The following is a 26,823-nucleotide window of genomic DNA, read 5'->3' on the forward strand; positions in this document are numbered from 1 at the left end:
AACCAGGTTAAAGTGCCAATCTTCTTGTTTAAGTGATATGTACTGAGTTTGTTGCGCTGCATGTTTTAAAAATAAAAAGCAGATTTAAACACAATATCTGTGTAAAAAACACACCAAGCAACTTGAAAAAGCAGCAAAAAGGTAGAACTAGCCATCATAATCCATAAGAACCATTCTAAAGCTGATACTGGTATTTATTAAACGAATCAAAATGTCAGAAAATGCTGTGCAGATTTTTGAATGTTCAGTTGCTAAACAATGGAACTAAGATGGAAAATCTCAAGGTGGAACATGGGAGGAAGTAGTCAACATTCAAACAAGACTCTTATGTGCTATGCAGGTTTCAGACTGTACTGAAGGATGCCGGGAAGAAGGAATATACTGTTACCTGCTACCCCTACTTCTGAGTAGTGCAAGATTCCAGATTCCAGGAATACCAGCTACGCTTATCCAGGGTCTGAGTTTCCTTTTGAACAATGAGGAGCAGCGGAAGCTGTGTTGTCCTTATGATATATGGTTTATTTACACATATTTACAACCTAAGACCACCATAGAGGGATCTCCAGCATTACAATGCAAGAGGTTATGGCTTCTCCATAGTCAGTATTGGATTAAGACACCAGCATCCTACTTTCTGACTCTCTCCCCAGTCCACTGTTTAGTAACTCTGTTGCTTAACTCCTAACTGCCATTCTAAACTCTAACCTTTCTGAAAACACCAGCATTGTTTTTTAAACTAAACCTCTTTGAGGAAGGAAGGAAACCCACTCATTTCCAAGTGAGATATGCTTCTGATCCTTTGTGTTGCCTAAACGGTTCATCCCTAGGCTAACACCTCAAAAGGAAATTATCTGAGTTAGTCAGCTTTTATACTTGGCTTAACAAGCTCTAGCGAATGGCTTAGATCAGGGGTTGGCAACGTGTGGCCCAGGGCCGGATGCGGACCATGAAGACCATTTTACCGGCCCCCGAACCAAGCTGCCCACTCAGCGAGTCCTCCGCGCGTTGCGCTAAACCAGCATAACACAGCGCGGGGACTCACTGAGCGGAGCTGGAAATCACATCTGCGCACATGCAGATACTGGAAATCGCGTCTGCACATGTCCAGACACCAAAAAACGCTTCTACACAGGTGTGATTTTCGGCTTCTGGACATGCGCAGAAGCAATTTCTGGTGCCACGGACATGTGCAGACGCGATTTCCGGTGTTGCGCTGCGCTGGTTTGGCCCACGGATAATCTCCGTGGGAGTGATCCAGCCCATGACCAGTAAACCTTGCAGACCCCTGGCTTAGATACACACTGGGTCTGTGTCTAGCTATCACCTCTAAGAAAATAGTCTTCACAGCCCAAACCTTAATTACCAGTAAATTCTAGCACGCATAAACATACAGCAATACAATGGCTGAGCCCTCATTTTGGGGAATATAAAATCTAGTTGTTACCTAGTTATGCACATTCCTTCATGGGAGGAAAACAAGTATAAAAGAGAAATAAGTCACTTGTCATATTAAAAAAGCCATATTTACCTGTAATGCCGGCGGGCTACTAGCCCTGATGCCACTCTTCCTTCCCTCTCACCCACACCACAGTTGCCTAGGAAATTATTGCTGTCCATAATTGCCAGTTCATGGAGAAAAAGTTCAATAGTGCTTTCATCCCATCCATCTTCAGGACATTTGCCCTTCAGAAAACAGTACAATTAAATACAATACAGTTAAAGTACATACATTTACACATTGTTGTTGTTTCATTTTCTTAGATAAGCTAAACTAGAATAAGGAAAAATGAAACTAACTTGAAAAATGAAACTAACTTGAAAAAAACATGTTTTTAATTGAAAAGTACTCTGTTATTGCGAAGTATTGCAAAGAAACTTCTTTTTAAACCCACCAATGTCATTTAGTTTCACGCAGAAAAATATCAAGGTGTTCAAACTCACACCATTTGCCTTGCAGGATTGCAACATTGGCTCACTTCAGGTGCTGTACCCATAGTTTGGTGAACATGCAGCAGGTTTGCACACTTCCTTTCCCCCTCTCAAATGCAAATGTTGAACTCCCTTCTATGGCTCATAACCACAGTTTATGGTTACATCTTCATTGGGGCTAAAAACAACAGTTGACCAGGACTGCCTGAAACCCTAACTTGAAATGCTGGCTGGAAACAGGTTTGCATACCACAATTTCTTCCCAAATCCTGGTAAGCTCTAAACCACAAGGCTTTAACTGTGATTAAAGCAAAACGTAGAAAAGAGAAAAAAATTCACATGCAAGAGGGGTAAGAGTGCACATATCCAATCTCAATTACAGTTTAGATTAGTTTAGTTTAGTTTAGTTGTTTAGAAAACAGTGAAAGACTGTCTGAACTGAGGCACCATTTCCAATATAGCAGGGGTGGCCAACTCCCAAGAGACTGCGATCTGCTGGCAGTGATCTACCCCCTTTTTGGGTTCAGGTCAAAGTTTTTGAGCTTTTTTTAGGAAGCCCTGTTTTGGGGGATGCAGGGCAAAAAAACTGAGCTTTTTCTAGGGGAGCAAAACTTGTACAGCTTCTTTGAGGGGAGCCACTGATCTACCACACACGTCCAGTGATCTACCGGTAGTTCACGATCCACCTGTTTGACGTGCCTGCAATATAGTTACCACTTTTGCTTGAATTTCAAAGCTAACAGGGAAACCTAGTCCAGAAGCATAAGGATGAAGTTAACACTATCTCAAGCTATGTTCACAATTAAGTGTGCATATGGAGAGGAGACATTATTTTGCAGATGAAAAAAGACTGTGCAAATCATCCAAGGTTATTTTCTTGAGTAAAGTGTCTAAGGTAGGTAGGGAGTAAACAAACAAATTCAGTGGGACTTTCTATGAATGCTTACTCAATAGCATTAGGTTACGTATTAAGCTGGCCGGACCTAACAGATGTAACTAACACGTCAGAAGAACAAAGGTTTCTGATAGCTCTGCCAAAAATAAGGCATTATTACTTTCTGCCTTTCCTCCTATGCATCTCGATGGGCCTGGCTAGGTATGGAAAATCACAAAATATATATGATACAAAACTCCTCACTGTTTATAGTGTGCTTCTTGTTCTATGAGTAGACAATTATCAGATCCATACCATACATTTAAAGAGCACCGAACGAGCATTTAAAGCACATGACTTCCCCCAAAGAGCCCTGAGAAACTATAGCTGCCCACTCACAGAGCTACAAGACCCAGAACCCTTAAAAACTACAGTTCCTGGCATTCTTTTTTTTTGGGGGGGGGGGTGTCACACACTAGCTAAGTCAGATATTCCTCCTTAAATTAGCCTTTTATTCAGGCCATGAGGACTAGAACCTTGCTTTTTGTTGTTAGGCAGCTCCCTACGTTCTGCGTTCCATGACAGGCAGAGGCAAGCTCAGCCCTCCAGATGTTTTGGGACTACAACTCCCATCATCCCTAGCTAACAGGAACAGTGGTCAGGGGATGATGGGAGTTGTAGTCCAATCTGGAGGGCCGTTTGCTTATGCGTGTTCCATGAGGAGAATGACACCTCCGGGGGGCGTGGCCTGAAAAGCAGGCGGGCGGGGCCTCCGGAGACGAGGCCACGCCCCCACCTCTCGCTTTCCCTCAGAAAGAAAAGACGAGCAACTCCCCGCCGGCCCGGCTTTTTACCTGCTCCAGTAAGGCCCGCAAGCGGAGCTCGTGCGCGCGGCGCCCCTGCGACCCCTGCCGCACGTAGGCCGCGTTCACGAGCCTCTCGCTCGCCAGGAAGTTCTCCGCATTCATGGCGGAGGAAAGCGAGGGAATGAAGAGGCCGGCGCTCTCTGCCGAGAGGGAGGGGCTGGGTTTTCACGCGCATGCGTACTCCGCGCGCGACGCTTTCGTCCATCAAGGGCAGTGAGAGAGAAGGGCGCTCTCGACGTTATAAGAACGTGAGCGACTGGCGGCCCCCATCGGAGAGGAGGACAAAGGTGGAAGGTACTTTCCGAACGGCGACGCTTTACAGAAGCTTTCGTTCTGCGCACGCGCAGTTGGGTCAGTGATGGGGCTCTACAGATGTTGGACCACAGTATCTTCATCCTTGGAGTCTTTTGACAACATCTGGAGGGCCAGTGGGTCCCTCTTACTGGTTCCCTTATCCTTGGTGCGGAGAAACTCCCGTAGCAATACTATTATTATTATTATTAATTTTATTAAACTTTATCAAACCCTTCATCAGTAGATTTCAGGGCAGTTCACAGCAATTTATCGCATTTGTTAGTCGTTTTATATCTTGCCCAAGGCAAAGTTACCAGGAGTGAGCAACCTTTTGGATTTCACAGGTCTCCTTCTCAGGCCAAACATTTTAAAGAAGGGGGCTGGGCAGAGAACAGAAGGAAGTACTGCAGACAAAAGGTGCTGCCAAGTCTTGTTTTGAGTGTATTTGAATGAAAACTTTGTCAAGGAGCTTTCAGTCAAGTTAATGAGTCTGGGCAGGTCATCAAAATGAGCAAAAAGTGTGCAGGGTGTATGTAGTGATCATGTGGACAAAATCCTTAAATGATGCTAAGCATGGGTATTTTTATTGGGGGGGAGTAGGCTTCTGTTGGAGGGGCAGAACCTGAGTTAATTTTTATTGATTTAGGGAGGGGCAGCTACCCCTCTGCCCCCCTTGGCTACATCCATGATGCTTAGGTTTTCCATTCCCCTCCCATTTTAATGATTAGTTTTGTGCATCCCCTGTTTTGCAATATTTTTAACGACTGGAAATTAAAATTCAGTTTTAAAGTTGTCCTAACCTTGTTTTCTTGCATGGGATCAAAGTTTTGTTTTTAGAATTTGAAGCTCTGTGGCCCTGATAATAATTTGACAACATATCATGTGGAATTATATTTAGTGATGTAAATATATTTGTTTTCAAATAGGAAATGTTTTTGCTTCATGATGCTGTTCTGCAATGCTGCCTACAGTGTGTGTTGAATATGTATCACAAGAGGGCGCCATCATATAACTCAATCACACAGTACTGTAATTTATTTTCATTATATTGCCTTTAATCCTCCTACAGCCACGATTGAACACAAGGCTAGAGAAAGAGAGAAAAGCTGACATATCTTTTAGGTACAACAAGTTAAACAAGCATGAAATCTCATTTAAGTCATATAAATGCATTATATATGTAAGAATACATATAATTAATCTATTACTAATTACCGAATCATGATTTTTGGTAGTGGTTCCCTCTTTATGGCATGTCATGCCTGGTGGTGATGTGTCTGTTGATCTCAGCATGAATATTCCTCACTCATTATTGAAATTCAGGAGGAATTTAGAAATATTCCTGTTTACTGATTACTAAGTGTGCAGGTGTGACATTATAAGCTGTGGGGATATTTGAGAGTTTTTAATTGTTTTATTATCATTTTTTTAATGCAGTGTTTTGCTGTTTGCCATCCTGGGCTTCTTTAGGACAAAGGGAAGGATAGAAATTTTACAAAATTACAGTTTACAAAACTTCTGCATCATTCATTTTCATAGAATGCTTTACTCAAAAACTTTAGCATCTTCCATAACTAAACAGAAAAAAGCTTTTAAAGTACAAGTAATAAAAATTTCTATTTTACAGGTGTATCATTCCATTCCTTACCCCTAGGGCATGTCCATTACTTTCAGTGCAATCCTGTGCATTACTCATATCCTGTGGTGGCTGGTGACTATTGGAACTGGTCGGACAGAAGGCAGGAAGGTCACCAGGAAGTCAGACAGGCAGTTTTGTCTAGTTTTCTAGTTTTGTCTTCATTCTCCTCCCTGCTGAATTCTCCATGGGGAGGAGGGGGCCACCCTTCGACTGGGTGGAAGTAAGATGGTAGCCAGGTGGCAGCTGGTTGAGATTATACCAGGGGTCAGCAATTTTTTTCAGCAGGGGGACGGTCCACTGTCCCTCAGACCTTGTGGGGGGCCGGACTGTATTTTGGAAAAACGAATTCCTATGCCCCACAAATAACCCATAACAGTTACATCATGAAAGGGGAGGTCTGGTGGCAGTAATCTGAGCATCCTGGACCCTGCCCCATGGTTCTCCTTGCCCTCCACCAAACACCCATCAAGTGTAACAAAAAAGATATTTCCATTTCCCTGTTTCCCAGCCAAGTTAATCACATCCTTTTGTCCGCATCTGGGTTTGTTATTTCTGGAATGGCTCCTGTCTGGCACTCAGGTATCAGGATGCTAGGAATTATCACTCAGGCAGAGGGACTGCTGAGTAGCTGAGCTCACATGTCTATAGGAATTTCTGACGTTTTCCAGTGAGCCAGTACATAGATACATTTATCAGTGAATTCTTACATTTGGTATCGTGCAGCAAAGGCCCTTTGAATAGATAGGAAGAAACTGTGATGAAGTTTCAGGTCACAAAAGTGTGCTGGTTTTGGTAGCGGGCTGCATGTGCATGATATCTGCTGGAGGGGCACCCCCCAGCCTCATCAAGGATGAGAGTACCCCATAACATTTCTTGGGGGGGGGGAGCACTAATAATAAAACTGAGTTTCACCTCCCTGGCGATGACTAGCCTTCCTCCCATAGCTGTCAACCGTCCCTTATTTGGCGGGAAACTCCCTTATCCCAGCACCGTGTCCCGCTGCTGTCCCTTATTGATGATGTCTCTTAAATTTCCCGGGTTTCAAAGGAAGCAGCTCCTCTCCCTCCCTCCCTGTCGGCCAGGGAGGAGGGAGGCTCCAAATGTGTTGCTTGGTTGCCTGGCTCGCCTCCCTCCGGCCTCGGCCCCCGGGAGCCCCTTCCCGCCAGGACTGGCGGGAGCCTCGGGCCCTTCCACCGCCATCCTCTTCACAGCCGCCAAACCGAGCTTCTTTGCCTGGGGCAGCATCTTCGTAGCTTGGACTTCGTTTTGCGCGAAAAGTGGTTGCTGCTTGTAGTTATTTAATTGCAGTGTTTCATCAGCTTGAGCAGCAACCTCTGGAAACGAAGGGCTAAAAACCGGCACTGCTCTCCAAAATTATCCGGTCCCTTTTAACTTCGTATTTAATGTGGTCGACTAAAATCCCTTATTTTGGCTGCTGATCCCTTATTTTCGAGGCTGCTGGTCTCTTATTTTCAAATCTGTAAGCTGACAGCTATGAAAGAAACTGTGATGAAGTTTCAAATCACCAAAGTCACAAAAGCGATTGTGCTGATTTTGGTAGTGGGCTGCATGTGCATGATATCTGCTGGAGGGGCAACCCCCCAACCTATACATAAATTCCTGCAGCAGCCTCATCCAGGATGAGAGTACCCCTAAACATTTCTTTGGGGGGGGAATAGTAATAATAAAACTGAGTTTCCCCTCCCTGGCGATGAAAGGCCTTCTTCCTCCTCCACCACCACCACCTGTAGCAACGGGATGCTGGCCCTTTAAATCCTCAGGTAAGGCGCTTCCGCCCTGCCTGCCTGCCTGCCTCCTCCCCTTCGCACACCCCGCGCCCACCGTGCGCACGCGCAGTAGGCCACCCGCGCTCCCACTCGCTCTCCCAATGCTGCCCTGACTTTCCCCTCAACTTCGCGAGAGGGAGAGGCGGCCGGACCTTTTTCTCTCCCCGGCGCGCCCGCTGCTCCTTTCCCCTCATGGCGGAGTCCGGGGCCGAGCCGGTTCTCGGCCCAGAGGACGGGGAGGCGGCGGAGGAGGAAGAGGCTGACGACGAGGAGCTGCTCCAGCTGGGGACGGAGGCGGCGCCCGGCAGCCGGGCCGCCAGGGGGGCTCCGGGCGGCGCCGTCAGGGTCAGCCTCGGCGGCGGCAGGGCGGCGGTGACTGGGCCGCAGCTGGACTACGAGGGAAGAGCCGGCGACGCGGAGGGCGGCGACGACGGGAGCGACGACGACGACGACGAAGAAGAGGAGCCTCTGCTGGGCTCGGGCCGGAGGGGCGGCCGCCGCCGCCGCCGCCGCAGCGCCACAGGTCAGCGCCGCCTCCGCGCGCCCGGGTTCTTCCCCGGTTTGTTTGCTCGTTTCCACGGTGAGGCGAGTTCGCAGCGCCCAGGTTCGGGGGGGGGGGAGGTGGTCGGGCTGTCACCCGGGGTCTCTGAGTATTTTAATTTATTATTATTTTGCCCTTTAAAAAAATAATAATAAGAGGGGGAGGGGGTTAGAGCTGGACCCCCTCTCCTTTCTCTCCCCTTTCTCTTAATTAAGGTGGTGGGCTTCCCCCCCAGTATATGAATTTTCCCACATCCCCGCAGCTGAAATAGAACCGTCCGTTTTGCTTCCTCGAGTGTAATCTTGCCCCTTCCCCCCCCCCCGTCATGAAACCAGGACGTGGCTTCTCTTGTCAGGTAAATCTGGGTGGGGGGGGGAGCAGGGAAAAGGCTATTTTTCTGCTTGTGTTTTTGACATTTGTTTGTCCGCCGCCACCCGCTTTTATTTTTTGACGTTTTGCGTATCATTTCGACCCTCTTTAAGTCCTCCTGCTTTTTAGCATCCGTAAATACAGTGGTACCTCAGGTTACATACGCTTCAGGTTACAGACTCCGCTAACCCAGAAATAGTGCTTCAGCTTAAGAACTTTGCTTCAGGATGAGAACAGAAATCGTGCTCCGGCGGCGCGGCAGCAGCGAGAGGACCTGTTAGCTAAAGTGGTGCTTCAGGTTAAGTACGGACCTCCGGAATGAATTAAGTACTTAACCCGAGGTACCACTGTAGTTGTTGTTTTTAGCTTTCCAAGTGCTTAATTCCCCCTGGTCTGCAAACCTAGTGCAACAGAATGAGGTGGCAGGTGCTGGCTGCTTGTGATTGCTGATCTTTATTTAAAAAAAAAAATTAAAAAAAAATGCAGGTATAGGAAGCCAAGAGACCCGGGCTGGAGCCTTTCACCTCGATGTACTTGTGTGTTGGGAATGTTTTATTGGATCAATTGGATATGTTGCTTGCTGTTGGATCACAACTGGGGAGACCCAGCTTCAAATCCCCACTCGGCCTGTTAGCTCACTGGATGACCTGGGACAGTCACTCTTCCTCAGTCTAATCCACCTCATTAGGGTTATCATGGGGATAATGCCACAAACACAAGTCTTAAACTCTGTGATTAGCAAACCCAAAACACATCCCTTCGCCTGAATCCTAAGGTGGTATAGTCTATTCCACCATGCCATTCTTTCTTTTGCATGTTCAGACTAAGCTTAAGTAATCCTTGGAACAACTCCCTAAAGTAGGTTACTGCTGTTATCTGTACATTGCAGATGAAGAGGAGGATTAATAATCTGTCTTTGGTTGCTCCATGAGCTCCTTGTAGAAGTGAGTTGTGAACCAAGAAGTCCCCAATTCAGAAATGCCATTTTGTCTCAAAGCAAAAAGTCCACCTGATGATATGGCTGCTCAGATGTATGCTAGCAAAACAGTGCATGAAAGCACTGTTTGGCCCTCGTGTCTGGCAAACAGACATGTTTTTTCCAGTAGGTGTAGATATTCCATTTTGCTATCATAGTGAACAGTTGCTAATAGGTACAAAGTTTAGATAACTTGAATTGATACCTGAATTAGTTTGCTTTTCTCTCTCCCATTTTTTTCTCTCATATTCTATATTGTGAACCTTCAGGCAGCAGCTGGCTACCTCGTATTTTAATCTCTGTAGAGCACTTAGGAATTGGGATGCGGGTGGCGCTGTGGTCTAAACCACTGAGCCTAGGGCTTGTTGATCAGAAGGTCGGCGGTTCGAATCCCTGCAACGGGGTGAGCTGCCGTTGCTTGGTCCCTGCTCCTGCCAACCTAGCAGTTCGAAAGCACGTCAAAGTGCAAGTAGATAAATAGGTACTGCTCCGGTGGGAAAGTAAACGGCGTTTCCGTGCGCTGCTCTGGTTTGCCAGAAGCTGCCTAGTCATGCTGGCCACATGACCCGGAAGCTGTATGCTGGCTCCCTCGGCCAGTAAAGCAAGATGAGCACCACAGCCACAGAGCCGTCTGCGACTGGACCTAACGGTCAGGGGTCCCTTTATCTTTATCTATAGCACTTAGGAAATATAGGTGCTTTATAACTATTATTGCAATCCCATGCCTGATTACCTGGGAGTACACTCTGTGTTGGGACCTAATGGGAATTACTTTTGCAAAGACATGCCAAGGATTGTGTGGTAATTGATAAACACAGTTGACAGTCCTAATTTAAACTGTTTTATTTAGCACATACAGGAAATGTTGGAAGTATTGCCGAAATGAACTTCTTCTTGGATGATCCAGAATTTGCTGAAATCATGCAGCAAGCAGAACAAGCCATAGAAAGTGGAGTCTTTCCAGAAAGAATCTCACAGGGATCCAGTGGGAGCTACTTCGTCAAAGATCCTAAGAGAGTGAGTGCATTGGTTCCCAGACATGTGTATATCTGATTGGTAAAAAAACAAAAGGTGGAATGCTGAACTAATGGGCAAAGTTAAGTACACATTGTCACATTGGGGCTTGTTTTGTTAATCCCACACTACGGTTTCTGCAGATGAAATGAAGAGCCTGGAAAAAAATACTCCCCCCCCCCCCCAATGATCATATTAAAATGATGGTAAAGGGTCAAAAAACACTTGCTTACTTTTATAACGTAAGATCTTAAAGACAAAGAAACAAGTTGCATATGAAATTGTTATGGCCTTTGGTTAATACAATAAATTTTGGTATATTAACTAGACTTCAGGAAGATTTCATCCAGCATGGCATCCTTGAGAAGGAGTTTGAAAAATGTGGACCAGAGAGTGGCAGAAAATATTTATTTCTTGCCATGGTCTCGTGGTCTCTTCAACTTCAGTGAAGAAATTGGGCTTGCAGAATTCAAGTAAAACAGCTTTAACATGAAATCTGTTGTGTTGCAGCATTGTATTTCAAACCAGTTCTGTGACTTTCTCATTACTACCTGTGGCAATAAGCAAATCTTTCTCTTTCTCAACTCATTTGTATTCACATGCAATATCTAAGTGAGAGGTCTGCAACAGCTATATTGCCAAAGTATGTTCCAGAATACATCAGGAGTGCCAGGGTGTAGTTGTAACTCGTGTGGCTTGTGTCCTTGTTTAGGGAGAATTGTGTGGGTGAGCACAGGTTTAGGTTATAATCCTAACTCCACTCTACCTGGGAGTCTACCCCATTTAATTCAGCAGGACTTCTGAGCTCAGCAACTTTTGACTGTTCTGAAAAGCATTTGATATATTTATGTATGGACATCAAATTAACATCAAATGTTCCTGCATCTCAGGGGGTTGGACTAGATGACCCTTGGGTCCCTTCCAACTCTACAGTTCTATTAACATGGTGTATTATTTTAGTTTGGTTTGCTGAATATAAATGAACTGTGTTAAATCAAGATCCCAGTTGACTTTAGGGCACTGGGAGTTTTTCTGGAAACCCGTACTTTAGTAATAGTGATATTTATACCCTGCCCATCTGGTTGGGTTTCCCCAACCACCCTGGGCGTCTTCCAGCAAAATATAAAAACTTAATGAAACATCAAACATGAAAAAACTTCCCGATACAGGGCTGGGTATAAAAAGGGGGAAGACACAGGGCTGTAGATAGGATAGTAAGGTCAGAAAATAGAATATTGACTAGCAGGCACAGGTGTTTTTAGTAGCAACCATTTTAGCTGGAGCTATGTGAATAGCTGTAAGAGACAATAGCTAATGTATATTCAGAGCCAGAAACTCATTTCCCTGAGGCAGCATCGAGTTTCTGGTATAACTTGTTAATGATTATTGGCAGGGGGATTGTCTCATGCCATGCCATGGTAGCAAAAGAGAAACCAAGGTACTGACTCAGCCATTCTGAGCCTTTTAAATTTGTCTTATTTAGCTAATGTTTCTTACCAACAGAAAATTTCTAGTGGAACTTTTTATTACATAGAGAGGCTAATGGGTTGTAAAATCCTAAGAGAACTGTTCTGAGCAGTAGAACCAATAAGACAAAAAGTATTGTGGCATCTTAGAGGTTGGCTGATTTGCTGTGACATGGGTTTTTGGCTCATCCTTAATAAAATATGAATTCAAATTTCTCTTTTGTTTAGAATGCAGACGACATACCCCACACTACTATAGCAGTGAGTTCAGTTATTTCCCCTGTGCCATGTTGTTCCAACACAAAACAAGAAATCATTATTAAACTACTCCCCTTTCCCTCGTTCTCTCCCATTTAAGCAGTTTACAGGTACAGGCCTGCTCAACTTCAATAGTAGAACTGCATTGCACATCTTCAGGCCACCCATATGTGGGTGCTCTCTCACTACATTTTTAAGACTTGCCTCTAGGGAACAACTTACCTATCATTTTCAGGAAGTCAACTGGAACTGAGAAAGTGGATGTGTATGTTTATGTGAGCTGAAGGATGCTGCAGACAAAGCAATCTAATAAAGTGAAAGATAATGGTGATCTAAAGAACTCAAATACTGATTGCCAACCTAAGACTTTCTGTCTGACTTAGTGATTGAATGCTCTTCGTTTTGTTATAATCCTATTTTAATGCAAAATGTATGATCACTAATTCTCTTACTTAAATATTCCTTTGGACAACGTCTAATGGAGGTCATTGATTGCAGGTTGTGTAACTGGTGAATGTATTTATGAATGAGCCCTTGGTAATAAAGCAGTAGATACTAGGTCCGGTCATACTCTTGTCAGTGACTTAGACTTGATATCTATCATCTCTCTCTAGGGGTCTTTTACTGCCAGCAGGTCAACCCAAAGCAGCCAGTCATGTACACACTTTACAGCAAAGCGTGCATTGTATGTTTTAGCAGAATGCTTCCTTCTAAAAAGAGTTTGAGCTAAATTATATACAGTATTTTGATGCAAGCTGTAAATGAATTACTTTTGAAAACTCCATTTGCACATTTTTAGTCGTTATCCATAGTGCCTTAGGGTATTTTACTGTAGGTTTCATCATTATTTTGGTCATTCGGTGTAGCAAACCTCATAAATAATAATAAGCATTAGTCAAATTGACATTATTCTCAGTTAGTACTAGGTTCAGTGCATAGTCAATCTTTCAGCATACTTCTGGTTGCTGCAAAGATAAATCTAATAATATTGCCACTTTCAATACTCATATGCAGAGCTAGAGTTCAGCTAAATAGAAGTTCAGCTGAAAAGATAGAGTTCAGCTGAATAGAATTGCATTATATTATTTCCATTCTAACATAGATCAGTTGTGATCCCAGATAAAACAAAAAGCAATCTTTTTATTTTTTAAATACTCAATTTCTATGGGTAAAGCAGGTTGTATTTCTGCTGCATATGTCCTCTAAGCCATTCTGTTAGGCCCCTCACTTGAGTAGTTTAGTGAAGGCATTGCAACTCAGAAGCTAAAGGCACAGAATCTGTTTCCTCCCACTTAAAATGCACTATGTGAAATATGTGTTACTGTGTACACTGTTTGAGAAAGTGTGTGTACTTGTTTGAAGGGAATGCTTATGCATTCATGGACCATTTTTGTCATGAATTTAGAATTTGCTGACAATTTTATACCGTACCAAATGAAGATGTTAATATTTAGTTTCCTGTTTTGCTGCCTTTATTTAAAGTGTATTTATATTGTACTTGAGCCACAAAGAAGAGATTTTGTAAGAGCTGCTAGTCACCTTAACAAAACCCAGCAAAATAGTCTTGTTGCTCTCTCCAACCGTGTGACGCTAAGTCACATCACCCAATGCACAACAACATGGTTGCATTCCACAGTGTGAGTTGTAATAGGTGTGGCCCTAGTGAGAACTCTAGCCAAGGCTATTCAGGAGCCAAACTGTTCCATAGATGATAAAATACCAGGTGGACATAATGCTTTCTTTGACTACTTTCAGAATGAAGGCATTTTAATAAATACTAACTACTTACTTCTTTCCTCAGAAATCGATTGGAGTATTTAAACCAAAATCTGAAGAGCCTTATGGTCACCTAAACCCAAAATGGACCAAGTATTTTCACAAAATGTGTTGCCCTTGCTGTTTTGGCAGAGGCTGTCTTGTTCCTAATCAGGGATACCTCTCTGAAACTGGTGCCTATCTTGTGGACAGTAAATTGGGATTGGGAGTGGTGCCTAAAACAAAGGTAAGAAAGATTTGTACCAGGAGTTGACTCTGTAGAAATAAGACTTTGCAACCTAAACTGTGTAATTAGGGGGTGCAGGGAGGGTGGGGGGCACTGGGAGCCACAGCGTGGGGGGGCACTTATCGTGTCCAAGCCACATGTCTCTTCTGGTAGTGATGTGGAGGCTCAGGAACCTGCAGGCTTCGTGCTGCCTGAAAAAGCAGTGTGGGTCTGCAAGGCGTCAGAGCAAAATGGGGCTTGGGCACTGGGATTTTGTTCCTAGGAAGTGATGACCAAAGTGACCGTGGCACATATCTTAATGTCTAACCAGGACAGCTGCAACATTTTCTACACGGGCTGCTTTTGAAGCCTATCCCTATACTTAAGTTAGTTCAAACTGAGGCTGCCCATTTAATTACAGGATTAAGCTGAAGGAAGCACATTACACTTATGTTCAGAACATCTAAACTGGCTTCCTGTTGTTTCTGGATTAGACAAAGTGTATTTAATCTTTGAAGTTCAAAATGGTTGAGGCCCAGTTATCTAAGCCAACACCTTATTCCTTATATTAAGTGTCCACACTTAAAGTCTCCAAAGCTAAAGACTCTAAATCCTGTTTTATGTTGTTTGTTTTAAGGTTATCTGGATTGTTAGTGAGACCTTCAACTACAGTGCAATAGATCGTGCAAAATCAAGAGGCAAAAAATATGCTTTAGAAAAAGTGCCAAAAGTTGGCAAAAAATTTCACCGAATAGGACTACCTCCTAAGGTAAGCCCCTTGAAATGCTTTATTTCCATAGTGTTTTAAGGGATTTTCTCCCTTTCTGTTGGTCAGAATTCAAAAAACACTTATCTCCTCATACCGAATGCCCAATTCTTAAAAGTAGGGATTGCGTCTCAAGAAAAGTTAGAAAGAAAACCAAGCACCTCACTGGGTATACCAATGCTCATGGTTATATTTTCGTTCCGAAATAATACTTTGTGGGTTTTGTACGTCTTTTCTTTGATCTTCTTTGTTTGTTTGGCCTTATTAAGACTGTTATCATTATCTCCTTATTGCTGCCACTTCCCATTAACTCTTATTATTTTCAGATTTCTGTATAATCCCCGTTGCTCAAAAGAGTCCTACAAATGACACTGAGAAGTTACCCAGGCTCTAGGAAAATATAGGCACAGCTGTCCGTTTGGCACAATTCAGAAGAAGTGCAGAAACAAGAATATAGCCAAGAAAATTGCTGAATAACATTTTCAGTTGTTACAGGCGGTGATGCAATTTCCTGCATAGTTCATGCCTCCCACCGTGATTAGCATAGTCAAAATAATACAAATCAAGAGATATATCTCAAACTTGCATTATTTTCACAGGTCTCCACAACCAGGCTGTTCAGATTTAGAGTTCTAGTGTGTCCATAACAGGGAATGTCTTTAATAGTTCCACAACTGCCAGGCTTATCTAGGGTTGCCATACGTCCAGAATTTTCTGGACATAGCCAGGATTCGGCTGTCAGAAACAGTGTCTGGGAGGAAATCGCTGGAATGTCCAAGAAAATCCGGATGTATGGCAACCCATCTTGGCAGTGTCATTTTGGCAATTATCCTTAAAAATAGCTCTTTTTTGCTCAATAAATTTTGTGTCTGGATTTTCGGTTACTGTATTGAAATATGGCAACCCCAGCCTTACCTATTGCTTCAGTTTTCTTTTTCCTAGCACATGCTTGAATATTTTTGGCTATTTTAACTTAAATTTAACAGCTCTCAGATCTCAACTTGAATCAGTTTCATGGGCTGAATCTATTCCAAGTCCAAAGTTTTGGAGGATAAGTCTATTAATAGCTTCTGGTTATGATTATTATTATTTCTCCAATATGCCTCTGAATACCAGGTGCTAAGGATAAAAGTGGGTGCATGCTATTGCACTTGTATCCTGGTTGTGGGCTTTCTGTAGGCCTTTGGTTGGCCACTGTGACAGCAGGATGCTGGACTGGAAGGGCTATTGACCTGAAGCAGCAGGCTCTTTTATGTTCTTATTTATTCAGAATCAGCAGGGCTGCTCTTTTGTTCATATGCTACATTTGTTCTTGAGGCAGGACGCTAAATAAATAAATATTATTTAAATTAATAAATTTAAAATAAGCAGTTGATATCATGCAAATTAAGAACAGAACACTACTTGGATATTAGGTACTTTAAGAATCGATTTTGTTCCTTTTCTTAATGCAGGGTTTATTTTAAATTTCAGGTTGGCTCCTTTCAGCTATTTGTGGAAGGCTACAAAGAAGCTGACTATTGGCTCAGGAAATTTGAAACAGACCCTTTGCCCGAGAATACAAGGAAACAATTTCAGTCTCAGTTTGAAAGATTGGTAGTGCTTGATTACATAATCAGAAACACTGGTATTTAATAGTTTGTTTGTTTTTTACTTCCATAGCTCATACTCATTTTTCTGGCATACCTGTTCAACAAATAATTAGGTGGGCTCCCAGTGGGAAATTTCCTAGGACAGCTAGTGGGGGTCCATGTTAGTGCTGATCCTTAAATTCTCATTTGTTCCTTTGTAGCCCTATCTGTACCTGCCCCACACAGGTGAAGTCAGGGCTGGGACAAGTGGTGGTGGTTTGTGGGGAACAGCCTCACAGATAAAATTGGGAGCCATGCCAGTATTCATTAGGTCCTTGGCTGGAGGTTTTCAAACCCTATTTGAGAGATTTGACACTGTTTGAAGTAATATGCTTATACTGTGCTAGAGCAGGGATGGGGAATCTGTTTCAGCTTAAGGATCACATTCCCATCTGAGCAACCTTTTGGAGGCCGCATGGCAGTGGTAGGCTTGAGCAGATAATAGATGTGAATTTTAATTTTGTATAGTAGACTATCCCCCAGCTGGGAAAACAAGAAGCATTATCAGAATCCAGGGTCATATTTCAGCTTTGCAAAGGTGGGTGCAAAGCAGGGCTGGTGAGCCTAGGAAGAGTCCCAGAGGGCTGCATTTGGCCCCAGGGTCCTATCTGTGTGCCCAAAAAAGGGCAATTGCTATGAATGTCCATTCTTTGCTATGAAAGGGCAATTGCTATGAATGTCCATTCTTTGCTGTGATGTACTAATGACGTACTATGAATCAAGCAAGGCATTCCTTTGCATTTTAGAGGAAAGGCTTCTCATACTGTTAATTTGAGAAGGGCTTCTGAGAGTTGTTGCCAGTCAAATGTTTGGGTTGGACTGATACTTGCATCTATTTCTGTTCCTGAGATTATAAAAGGTAGCTCATTTATGCATAAACCCTTTCTAGAAGGGTAGCTGTGTTTGTCTCTTGCAGCAGCAGTATTCTTTTGTTGCTCGTAGGGGAGTAGAAATCTTTACCGTTTCATCATCATCAGGTTTTCAAACATCATCATCAGGTTTTCATATTTGTTCCTAGGAACAAATGAGAAAGTGTGGGCTAAACCAAACAGAAACTGTCACATCATAGTCAAGATGGTTGTGTTCAAGTGCTTCCTCATCAGTGTTCTCTCAGTGGTGATCCTTTAAAGATGTGGGCAGCAAAATAGCATAACTGGCCCATGTAACAGAATACCTGTGGCTTTATCTACCACAGAACTTCCCAAACTGTGTGTCACAACACCGTTAGTGTATCGGCTGCGGTGTGTCGCGCAAGCGCTCCCCACACCTCCTCCTGGGGTTGGAAAAGGGTTAGTGTAACCTCCAGTTTGCTAGTACAGTGGTACCTCGGGTTACATACGCTTCAGGTTACAGACTCCGCTAACCCAGAAATAGTGCTTCAGGTTAAGAACTTTGCTTCAGGATGAGAACAGAAATTGTGCTCCGGCGGTGCAGCGGCAGCAGGAGGCCCCATTAGCTAAAGTGGTGCTTCAGGTTAAGAACAGTTTCAGGTTATGTATGGACCTCCGGAACAAATTAAGTACTTAACCTGAGGTACCACTGTAAAACTGAATTACTTTGTTGTGGAATGATGCATGTCTGAAAAGCGTGCCACTGACATGAAAAGTTTGGAAAGCTCTGATCTACCGCCTCACTGTGAGTTTTATCTATGGGACCAATAAAATGATATACACTGTGGCAACATAGTGTTATTTGCAGCAGTGGTTCTTCAGAGATGTTTGACCTTCACACTCAGCTGAAGATAGCTCAGTTGGTAGAGCATGAGATTCTTATTAATCTCAGGGTCGTGGATTTGAGTTCCACGCTGGGCGAAAGGATTCTACATAGCAGGGGGTTGGACTAGATGACCCTCGTGGTCCCTTCCAACTCTACAATCCTATGATTCTATGACTCCCCAATGCTTACACTTGTGGATAGCTTTTTTAAGGTTCCCATTTGATCTCTCAGCAGCTACTTTGACATAGTCAGCGGGAAATGGCTCCTGTTAGAAAATGTCACTTCTAAAAGGCAGCTGCAGAGGAGAATTAACTAGTGTTGGGTACCAGCTCCTGTTTCTTCTTTCTGATAGTCCCATATATTCTTAAGTCTCCAAAAACTGTCCCACCAGTTGTTCTGATAGGTAGAAGGAAGCTCCTTCCTCAAATGCCTATTTATTTTATCATTTAAAAAAACAACCCAGACATGCACATGATGCAGTTCATAAGACAGTGTTATAATAGGACTAGGTTATATTGATATTGTCCTGGAATTTTTCATTCCAAAAGAAAATAAATAAAGACCATCGTTCTAAGAAACTTTGTTCATTGCTTGCTTTTCTGTAGTACATTAATTTTGTCATTAGTACAACATCCCAGATTCTCCACAGCCTTTCTGAAACTAATGGTCCCATCATGTTTTTACAAGCTTTTGACAATACATATTTTCAGAGCTGGGAGGTAATGTATTACTTCCAGATTCCCCTCCAGTACTGTATATTTCAGATAACATAATAGTAGTGTTTTAAGGTCATATGGTATTGGATCCACTATTATTTCTGTAATGAAATTACAAATTGTCCTCCAATTTTTTTGGATTATTGGACAGTGTCAAAATATGTGTACAGTATAAAATCTGAAAGAGATCCGTTGACTTTGCAGAAACAGTTTTGCACAGTTGGATATATGTGACTTGATCAGCATGGTGTTAGATTGGTATAGCTTTTAATAAACATTTTCCTTTAGCTTTATCAATATTTATCTTAGCTGAATCTTGGCCCATGTCCAACTCCATTCTGCTGTAGCTTCCTCAAATGTTTAGTGAGCAGAGGAGGAATTTGTTCTGTTTTTTCCTTTATAAGTAAAGGAGTATATAAGCAAAGGATTCTTACTGTTCTGAAAAAGGGACCCAAATATTTTTGTGAACTTCTGCCTCAGCACAAATAAAGTCCCCCTTGTAGTTAAACGGGCAGGGAGGACAAAAAAAACCCATATAATGCAATTCAGAATATGAATTATATCATGAGGATTGCATTTTCTGACTATTGCTGCTTCATGAAAAAAACGTGGCATTGTAATTTATATGAAATTTTGATTTATTTAACTATCCCAGTTCTCTAAAAATGATACATTTATGATAATTATATTGGAATTTTTCATTTCAAATATATGCTTTATTCTAATTCATTTCACTGATTCTGCCCCCCCCCCCTTTATTTTATTTGAAGATAGAGGCAATGACAATTGGCTAGTCAGATATGAAAAGCAGAGTGATGAGAGTGAACTTTCTGATAAGGTAAGAAGACAAAAGATGCTTGTGCTATCATTAAATAATACAGATATCGGTAATATGACAGTGTCTGCGTTCAGGCTTACAATCTAAATGCCATGAGACAAAAGGAAAAGGAAATGGGAGGGAGGAGGAAAATAGCAGGCGTAGGCAGTAGTTCTTAGTTCTTGTAACAACCAGAATAAATTGAAAGAGTTCCACAAGAGGAGGAGCCAAAGGTTGCTGATCTCTCAGCTCAGCACATATGCATGTGTGTGTCTCTCAGCTGTAGCCTCATATAATGGCTGCTGATAGATGACAGTTGGAGAGAAATGAAATAACAGGCACACAGCTATGTTGCAGTGATGTTTCCTAAACCCTAAATTCAAATATGAAAGCTGCTTTGTTATGTCAGATATCATATTTGGAGTTTTTTTTTATCCCCCACACAGATTACACTTACTATGCTATCCCACATGTTACATTCAAAATTATTAATGTTATGTCAATTACTGCAGGTAGAACAAATAGTTGATAACAACTGTCATCCCGTTACATTAGGCCAAGAGCAACACAAGTGAGCATGCCCTCTCAGACTAATAAAAACACTAAGCTAGTGTTGCAATAAGGCAAGAGTTAAGCTCTATCCAGTGGTGGAATATATGTACAATGTGGAATTTTTGATATTGTTGGATCGAGCTTGTGATGTGATAATGAGCATGTTATAACCAGTAATTAATATATTTGATATTTTTTGAGTTGTTTTTCACCTATGTATCATAAGTATCTTTGTTTATTGTATAATCCTGTTTATGTGACTATTCAGAATAAAAATAATTTTAAAACTAAAAGTACTTTTCTTGCAGGATATTCAATGGATTGATAAAAAAGAACCTATTATTAAAATTGCAGCAATTGATAATGGTTTAGCTTTTCCTTTCAAACATCCTGATGAATGGAGAGCATGTAAGTTAAAAAAAAACACAAGAAGAAGAAGTTGAATAAATGTATCTACTTTTCATATGTGTGACTATCTCTTTGTAAATAACTTTTTTGTCTAGTGGTACATCATAGTGATTATGTACTTTGCTGATAGATGGTGTAAAATCTGAGAGCTATCACTGTTGCCTATGTGAACCTCCCTAAGCACTAAGGTCTGCTGGGAATGCAAGACTCTGCATCCTGTCTCTTTTAGTGGCAAAGGTCATGGTGGGGTATTTTATATGGACGAGGGTGGCGCTGTGGTCTAAACCACTGAGCCTAGGGCTTGCCAATTGGAAGGTCGGCGGTTCGAATCCCTGTAACGGGGTGAGCTCCCGTTGCTCAGTCCCAGCTCCTGCCAACCTAGCAGTTCGAAAGCACATCAAAGTGCAAGTAGATAAATAGGTACCACTCCAGCAGGAAGGTAAACGGCGTTTCCGTGTGCTGCTCTGGTTTTGCCAGAAGAGGCTTAGTCATGCTGGCCACATGACGCGGAAAAACTGTCTGCGGACAAACGCCGGCTCCCTCGGCCAGTAAAGCGAGATGAGCGCCACAACCCCAGAGTCGTTCGCGACTGGACTTAACTGTCAGGGATCCTTTACCTTTTTACCCATCCTTTTGAAAAACCCTTTCAAAGGAAGTGCACTATTCCCCCACTTTTTTGAGCTTTCATCATCTTAGTGGAATGTCATTACTTATAACTGTTTTTGAAAGGAAAGAGAACGATGTTATCTATTATTAACTTGTAGCTGGTTGTTTTATATTATATTTTGTAATAATAATAATAATAATAATAATAATAATAATAATAATAATAATAATTAATAATAATTATTTATTATTTATACCCCGCCCATCTGGCTGGGTTTCCCCAGCCACTCTGGGCGGCTTCCAAAAGAATATTAAAATACTGTGATACATCAAACATTAAAAGCTTCCCTAAACAGGGCTGCCTTCAGATGTCTTCTAAAGGTCTGGTAGTTGTTGTTCTCTTTGACATCTGGTGGGAGGGCGTTCCACAGGGAGGGTGCCACTACCGAGAAGGCCCTCTGCCTGGTTCCCTGTAACTTGGCTTCTCGCAGTGAGGGAACCGCCAGAAGGCCCTCGGTGCTGGACCTCAGTGTCTGGGTAGAACGATGGGGGTGGAGACGCTCCTTCAGGTATACTGTGTTTTAAGCACTAAATTGGCATAAATTGCTCTTCTCAACTGCATCTTTTTTTCAGTCTTTCAACTTGTCAGTTAACAGGTTAATTTTAGTTAATTTTTAGCACAAGGTTGTAAGCAGGATTGTGTATATCAAGTTGCATTTCCTGAAGTCAGCAAATGCATCTAAAAGCTTGACTATGTAAACCACATTTTTTTCTTCCTATCTTCCGCTAGATCCATTTCATTGGGCTTGGCTTCCACAAGCAAAGGTCCCCTTTTCTCAAGAAACAATAGATTTGGTTCTTCCTCGTATTTCTGACATGAACTTTGTACAGGATCTTTGCGAAGATCTTTATGAATTGTTTAAGGTAACTTCAAAAATATATTCGGCAGAATTAGTTACAGTAATGTGCAATACCTGGCAGGAAATGTAAATGTTCTGAATTGGCAAATGCTTGCAAAATATTTCTGACAAATTTGGACCCCTGGCAAAATATGATTTATTATTTAAGGTGGCATGCTGTGTACTGCTATAAATCTTTGGTTGCATAGGGGATAAGTTTGGTTTGAGTTAAGAGTTAAGTTCTGAAACTTTACTTTTTCATTTTTTTTCAATTAAGACCGACAAAGGTTTTGACAAGGCTACATTTGAAAGGCAAATGTCTGTGATGAGAGGACAGGTAAGAATGCTTTTTATTGTAACTGTTCCTTTAAAAATACACTTCTGCAATATATATGTGCAGAAAACAATTTTTCCTCAGTTGCTCTTTATTAAAGACAAAGTCAGTAATCCTATTCAGACTTATCTACTTAATGGTACTTCTGATTAGAGGTATATAGCATTGTGCTATAAACTACATTGAATCTGGTTAAGACTTAACCGGTACTATAAGCTGATGGGCCACGTAACCAAGAACTTAGTATTCCTAAACAGCCTGGAAACTAATGTGTCAGTCTCTACAACAACCCCCCTGTTCCTCCAAATAGTTTCTTGACTTTTCTGATCATCTTGAAGTTGACCTAGTAAGGATCACCACACACTCCGACCCATATGGATATTGCCGTATTGCCCATTCTAATTTATTTGTATATTGCATTGTCTACAAATACATTTGCATTCAGAGTGGTTAATAGAAAATGGAAGTCTAAATACAGTTGTCATACTACATCACTATGATATAACATTGATCATTAAACAATTTTCATTTCAAATATATCAGAAATATGTTAGCCTAAAATTTAGCATCAGGTTAGTTAAAAATAACCAATACCTTTGCATCCTAGGGTAGCCCCATAGCTGAGAACATTAGTTCCTAGCAACTACCCCTCCTTCAAAAGTTTTTATATCTCTACTTGAAAGGTCAGAAAGTCTCCTCATAGTACTTCTGATACTCCGGGCCCCAGTTCTGGATAGTACGGCAAGGAAACAGCCATCCCCTAATGCAAACCACCTGTCCCCTAAACTTATTTTAGAAGTCCCCTCTAAACATGTTAGATTCTTATTTAGACAGTTCGCACCTTGCCCTTCATCTGAAGATCTCAGGGCAGGTAGTGGCAAGATTCAATAAAATGCCATATACCTAAGATCATAAAATCACTGGAATTGCAAAAATCACAGCAATTACCGTATTTTTCGCTCTATAGGACACACTTTTCCCCCTCCAAAAATTAAGGGGAAATGTGTGTGCATCCTGTGGAGTGAATGCAGGCTCCTTGGCTTCAGCGATAGCAACGCGAAGCCTCCGAAGTACAGAGGGAGTGCTCCCTCCGCGCTCCGGAGGCTTCGCGTTGCTTTCGCTGAAGCCTGGAGAGCGAGAGGGGTTGGTGTGCACTGACCCCTCTCGCTCTCCAGGCTTCAGGGATAGCTGCCTGAAGCCTTTGGAGCGCAGCGCGAGTTCCCGCTGCGCTCTGCAGGCTTCAAGTTCCTTTCGCTGAAGCCGGGAGAGTCTTGCTCTCCCGGCTTCAGCGAAAGGAATCCAAACCTTTGGAGCACAGCGGGAACTCGCGCTGCGCTCCAAAGGCTTCAGGGATAGCTGCCTGAAGATTCTCCTGGCTTCAGCAGAGAGGGAGAGCTGCGCAGTGCCCCTTCAGCCAAGCGGGAGGAAAAATGGAAGGGGCTCCGTTTCTCCTGCCGCTTCGCTGAAGGGGCTCTGAGCAGAGAGGGGGAGAATTTTTTTTTTTCTTGTTCTCCCCCTCTAAAACAAGGTGCGTCCTATGGTTGGGTGCATCCTATAGAGCGAAAAATATGGTACTACACACCAGTGACCATTCACAAAAGCCTGGGTTAAAAAGCCATGTTTTGAGCTGGTGCCTGAATGCTATCAAAGTGGGTGCCACCCAAATGTCATATTGCCAGGGTGCCACCACAAAGCAGTCCCATTCACGCATCAAATGTTACTTAAATGTTCTGAAATTTTACTTCAGGAAAAGGCGCTTGTACTATACTGCTCTCTCTTTATAGGCAGTTTGATGCCGTATACTTTTGTGTCTACAGATACTTAATCTTATTCAGGCATTAAAGGATGGAAGAAGTCCTCTTCAGCTTGTTCAGATGCCTCGTGTGATTGTGGAAAGAAGTCATGGTGGAAGTCAAGGACGAATTGTTCACCTGAGCAATGCGTTTACACAGACTTTCCATAGCCGGAAGCCATTCTTTTCCTCTTGGTAGAGACACGTAAATGTCTTCAATTTAGCAAGACTTTCTGTTGTGTGAAAGTTTTAGAATAATGTAATTCTGCTGTACACAAAGTGCTGGACTGCCAAAACCTCAGAACTTTTAAAAGTTTTGTGTTTTGAATGTAATACGTTTACAGTTTAAAATTGTGAAATTTTACTTCAGGGAAATGCACTTGTCCTATACTGTATTTTTATAGACAGTTTAATGTTTTCTGTATCTAACATTAAAAGGGAAAAGAAGTTTACAGATGCCAAAGACTACTTTTGCATAAATTGTAGGAAAGAACTGCTCTGTTGGATACAAATGTCAGAAATCAAAGTCTAATTTTCCTTGTTGGAAATGAAGCACAGCCTTTTCATTCCTCTACTGCAAGAAAGCTGCTTGAACTTTTGCAACAATTACCAAATATCTGCATGGGTTTCTTACTGGTTTATATTCTCAAATATTACAGATTTATATTCTCAAATATTACAGAATTATATCTTGATCAGTTTACTGTGGAGATCTGGGACCAATACCATTACATCTTAATTTGGAGAATAAATGACATGAAAGACCAAATTAATCCTGCAAATCCGAAGGAAACTTAATTATTTCATAGTTTTTTACGCTCCGGTGTGTTTTTTTAACTGAATACACAAACCCCCTACAAGGTGCATCCCTCCTTCCTTCTGAATCAACACTTTAAGGGTGAAGATGGGAATGAGCCTCAATTTATGCCCCTCACAAACTTAAATTATATTGTGCGATGTACACCCCACATGCAATGTGTGTGTAGATTTCACCCCTGCTTTAAAAAAAAGGTGAAATTGTTTAAATGGGTCCAATTAATATATATGAAGCTCTCAGGTTATATGTTGGAAATAGATGAACAGGTGGAACTCCCCCATCTATAAACGGTACAGGTGCGGCTGTGTGAGAATATTCTCTAAATCACTCACAGGTCGTGTTCTCCCCCCTGCCCAGCAACAGTTGAACCAGCCACAGACCACTTTCTTAATGCTTAAACAAATCCTTATAGGGAAAAGAAGATGAAGGCATGTTCAATGTCCTTTATTGATACTTCAGGGTCTCCCAAGGTGTATTTGTAGATTGAGTTCAGGATTTAGGGTGACACTACATTTTTAGGAATGCACATACAGCTTGTCTCTTTGCATAGCTATTGCCTTGTCTCGATTCTTTGTGGTTCACTTGTATAGATGGAGAATGGAAAAGGTTAATATATTGATCAATCACAATATTATATAGGGTTTCTTGAAACTGTTGTCAATGCCCATTAAATCCATCAGCTGACGCCAAAGTGGAAACCTCCTGTTACTAATATATTAAGAGCCTGCTCCTTTGAATTGTTGGATAGCAGTACCGCAGCTCCGTCCAAACCTGACTGTGAATCAGAAATTCATTCTGTGGATTCCTGGCCATTTATAGTCATAAGATTCCTCAGCAACCCAGAGCTATTTTGTTGGATTTAACTTGGCGTAAAACATCAGTTGCAGAGGTAATTTTACAGAAACTTGGAATTTAGTAATACCTGTTGTACATCCATTGTTCCGCTTGAATGTGAGGACCTCGAGTACCATCTGTAGGAAAGATTGCTTCTATGAAAAACGTTTTTTGAATTTTTAGCCATGCCGTTATCTCAAGCTGCTAAGCAATACTCCTGAACTCCCCAGATTGGCCTTTTTATTTTTTTATGTTTTGAGGGGGTTGATAAAATGTAGCATGTTAGAGCAATGCACTTAATATACTAAATAAAATGTCTAAGCCTTAAAATGTAAAGCATACTGTGGATTTAAAAAAACACACACAAAACTGTCACATTTCTAAGTTTATTGTGGCTTCAGTTTTTATCAACCCTTGTAATTTTTTTATGAATGCGTAAGATCACCAGACTTTGCTGTCTTAAAACAATAAAAATGATGGTCTGAAATGTACCTCTTTTTTGTCTCATAATTATAATATCTGTATCCCACTTCTCTTCCATGAAGCTAAGGGCTGCTATGCATTGGTTCCGTTCTTCTTCTTCTTCTTCTTCTTCTTCTCCTCCTCCTCCTCCTCCTCCTTCTTCTCCTCCTCCTCCTCCTCCTCCTCCTCCTTCTCGCAACAGTTATGTGAATTAATTCACGCTGCTGGAAGTGTGACCTAAGTTTGCTGAGTTAATTTTATGACTGAATAGGATTCGAATCTCGGTTTCTGGCTCATGTCTTCCAACTGTACAGGCTACATTCATTATCCAACCATGCATCAAAGATCAAAATCACTTGCTAGTCTTTATGTGTAGCATCCAAAGGGCATAATGTGTTTGTGCTGCATAGACAAATTTATTTTCATGGGCAACCTTTGTAGGAGAGGTCATCAACCCTAAAAATGTGAGAAATGATGGT

The 26,823-nt window shown here is 42.1% G+C and overlaps 2 protein-coding genes across 6 annotated transcripts in view; one reads left to right on the plus strand and one right to left on the minus strand.

Moving 5' to 3' along the window:
* The window catches only part of SEPSECS (Sep (O-phosphoserine) tRNA:Sec (selenocysteine) tRNA synthase), a 39,298-nt gene extending 35,477 nt beyond the window's left edge, over positions 1 to 3,821 (minus strand). The window contains exons 1-2 of one of the 2 annotated variants that reach the window (XM_081207822.1): positions 3,658 to 3,821; positions 1,529 to 1,683 (exon numbers count right to left, since the gene is read on the minus strand). In XM_081207822.1, the coding sequence (XP_081063948.1) occupies positions 1,529 to 1,683; positions 3,658 to 3,771 (269 nt within the window). In that variant the 5' untranslated portion in view covers positions 3,772 to 3,821. The remainder of the gene's footprint in view (positions 1 to 1,528; positions 1,684 to 3,657) is intronic. The other variant, XM_081207823.1, reaches the window with a different exon arrangement.
* A 3,634-nt stretch (positions 3,822 to 7,455) lies between these two features.
* Positions 7,456 to 26,373, plus strand: PI4K2B (phosphatidylinositol 4-kinase type 2 beta). 4 transcript variants are annotated; one of them, XM_081207781.1, is made up of 10 exons: positions 7,456 to 7,969; positions 10,126 to 10,292; positions 13,815 to 14,015; positions 14,632 to 14,763; positions 16,234 to 16,387; positions 19,594 to 19,661; positions 20,501 to 20,600; positions 21,997 to 22,130; positions 22,383 to 22,442; positions 24,257 to 26,373. In XM_081207781.1, the coding sequence occupies exons 1-10, from the start codon at positions 7,582 to 7,584 to the stop codon at positions 24,428 to 24,430; spliced, it is 1,578 nt and encodes a 525-aa protein (XP_081063907.1). In that variant the 5' UTR covers positions 7,456 to 7,581; the 3' UTR covers positions 24,431 to 26,373. The 4 variants fall into 4 exon arrangements, with proteins under 4 accessions (XP_081063907.1, XP_081063908.1, XP_081063909.1 ...); XM_081207782.1 differs by having other exon boundaries at positions 7,458 to 7,912; XM_081207783.1 differs by having other exon boundaries at positions 7,458 to 7,912; positions 10,135 to 10,292.
* The last annotated feature ends 450 nt before the right edge of the window (positions 26,374 to 26,823 follow it).

This window comes from Podarcis bocagei (assembly GCF_964188305.1).
Source record: "Podarcis bocagei genome assembly, chromosome: 9".
Lineage (NCBI taxonomy): Eukaryota > Metazoa > Chordata > Lepidosauria > Squamata > Lacertidae > Podarcis > Podarcis bocagei.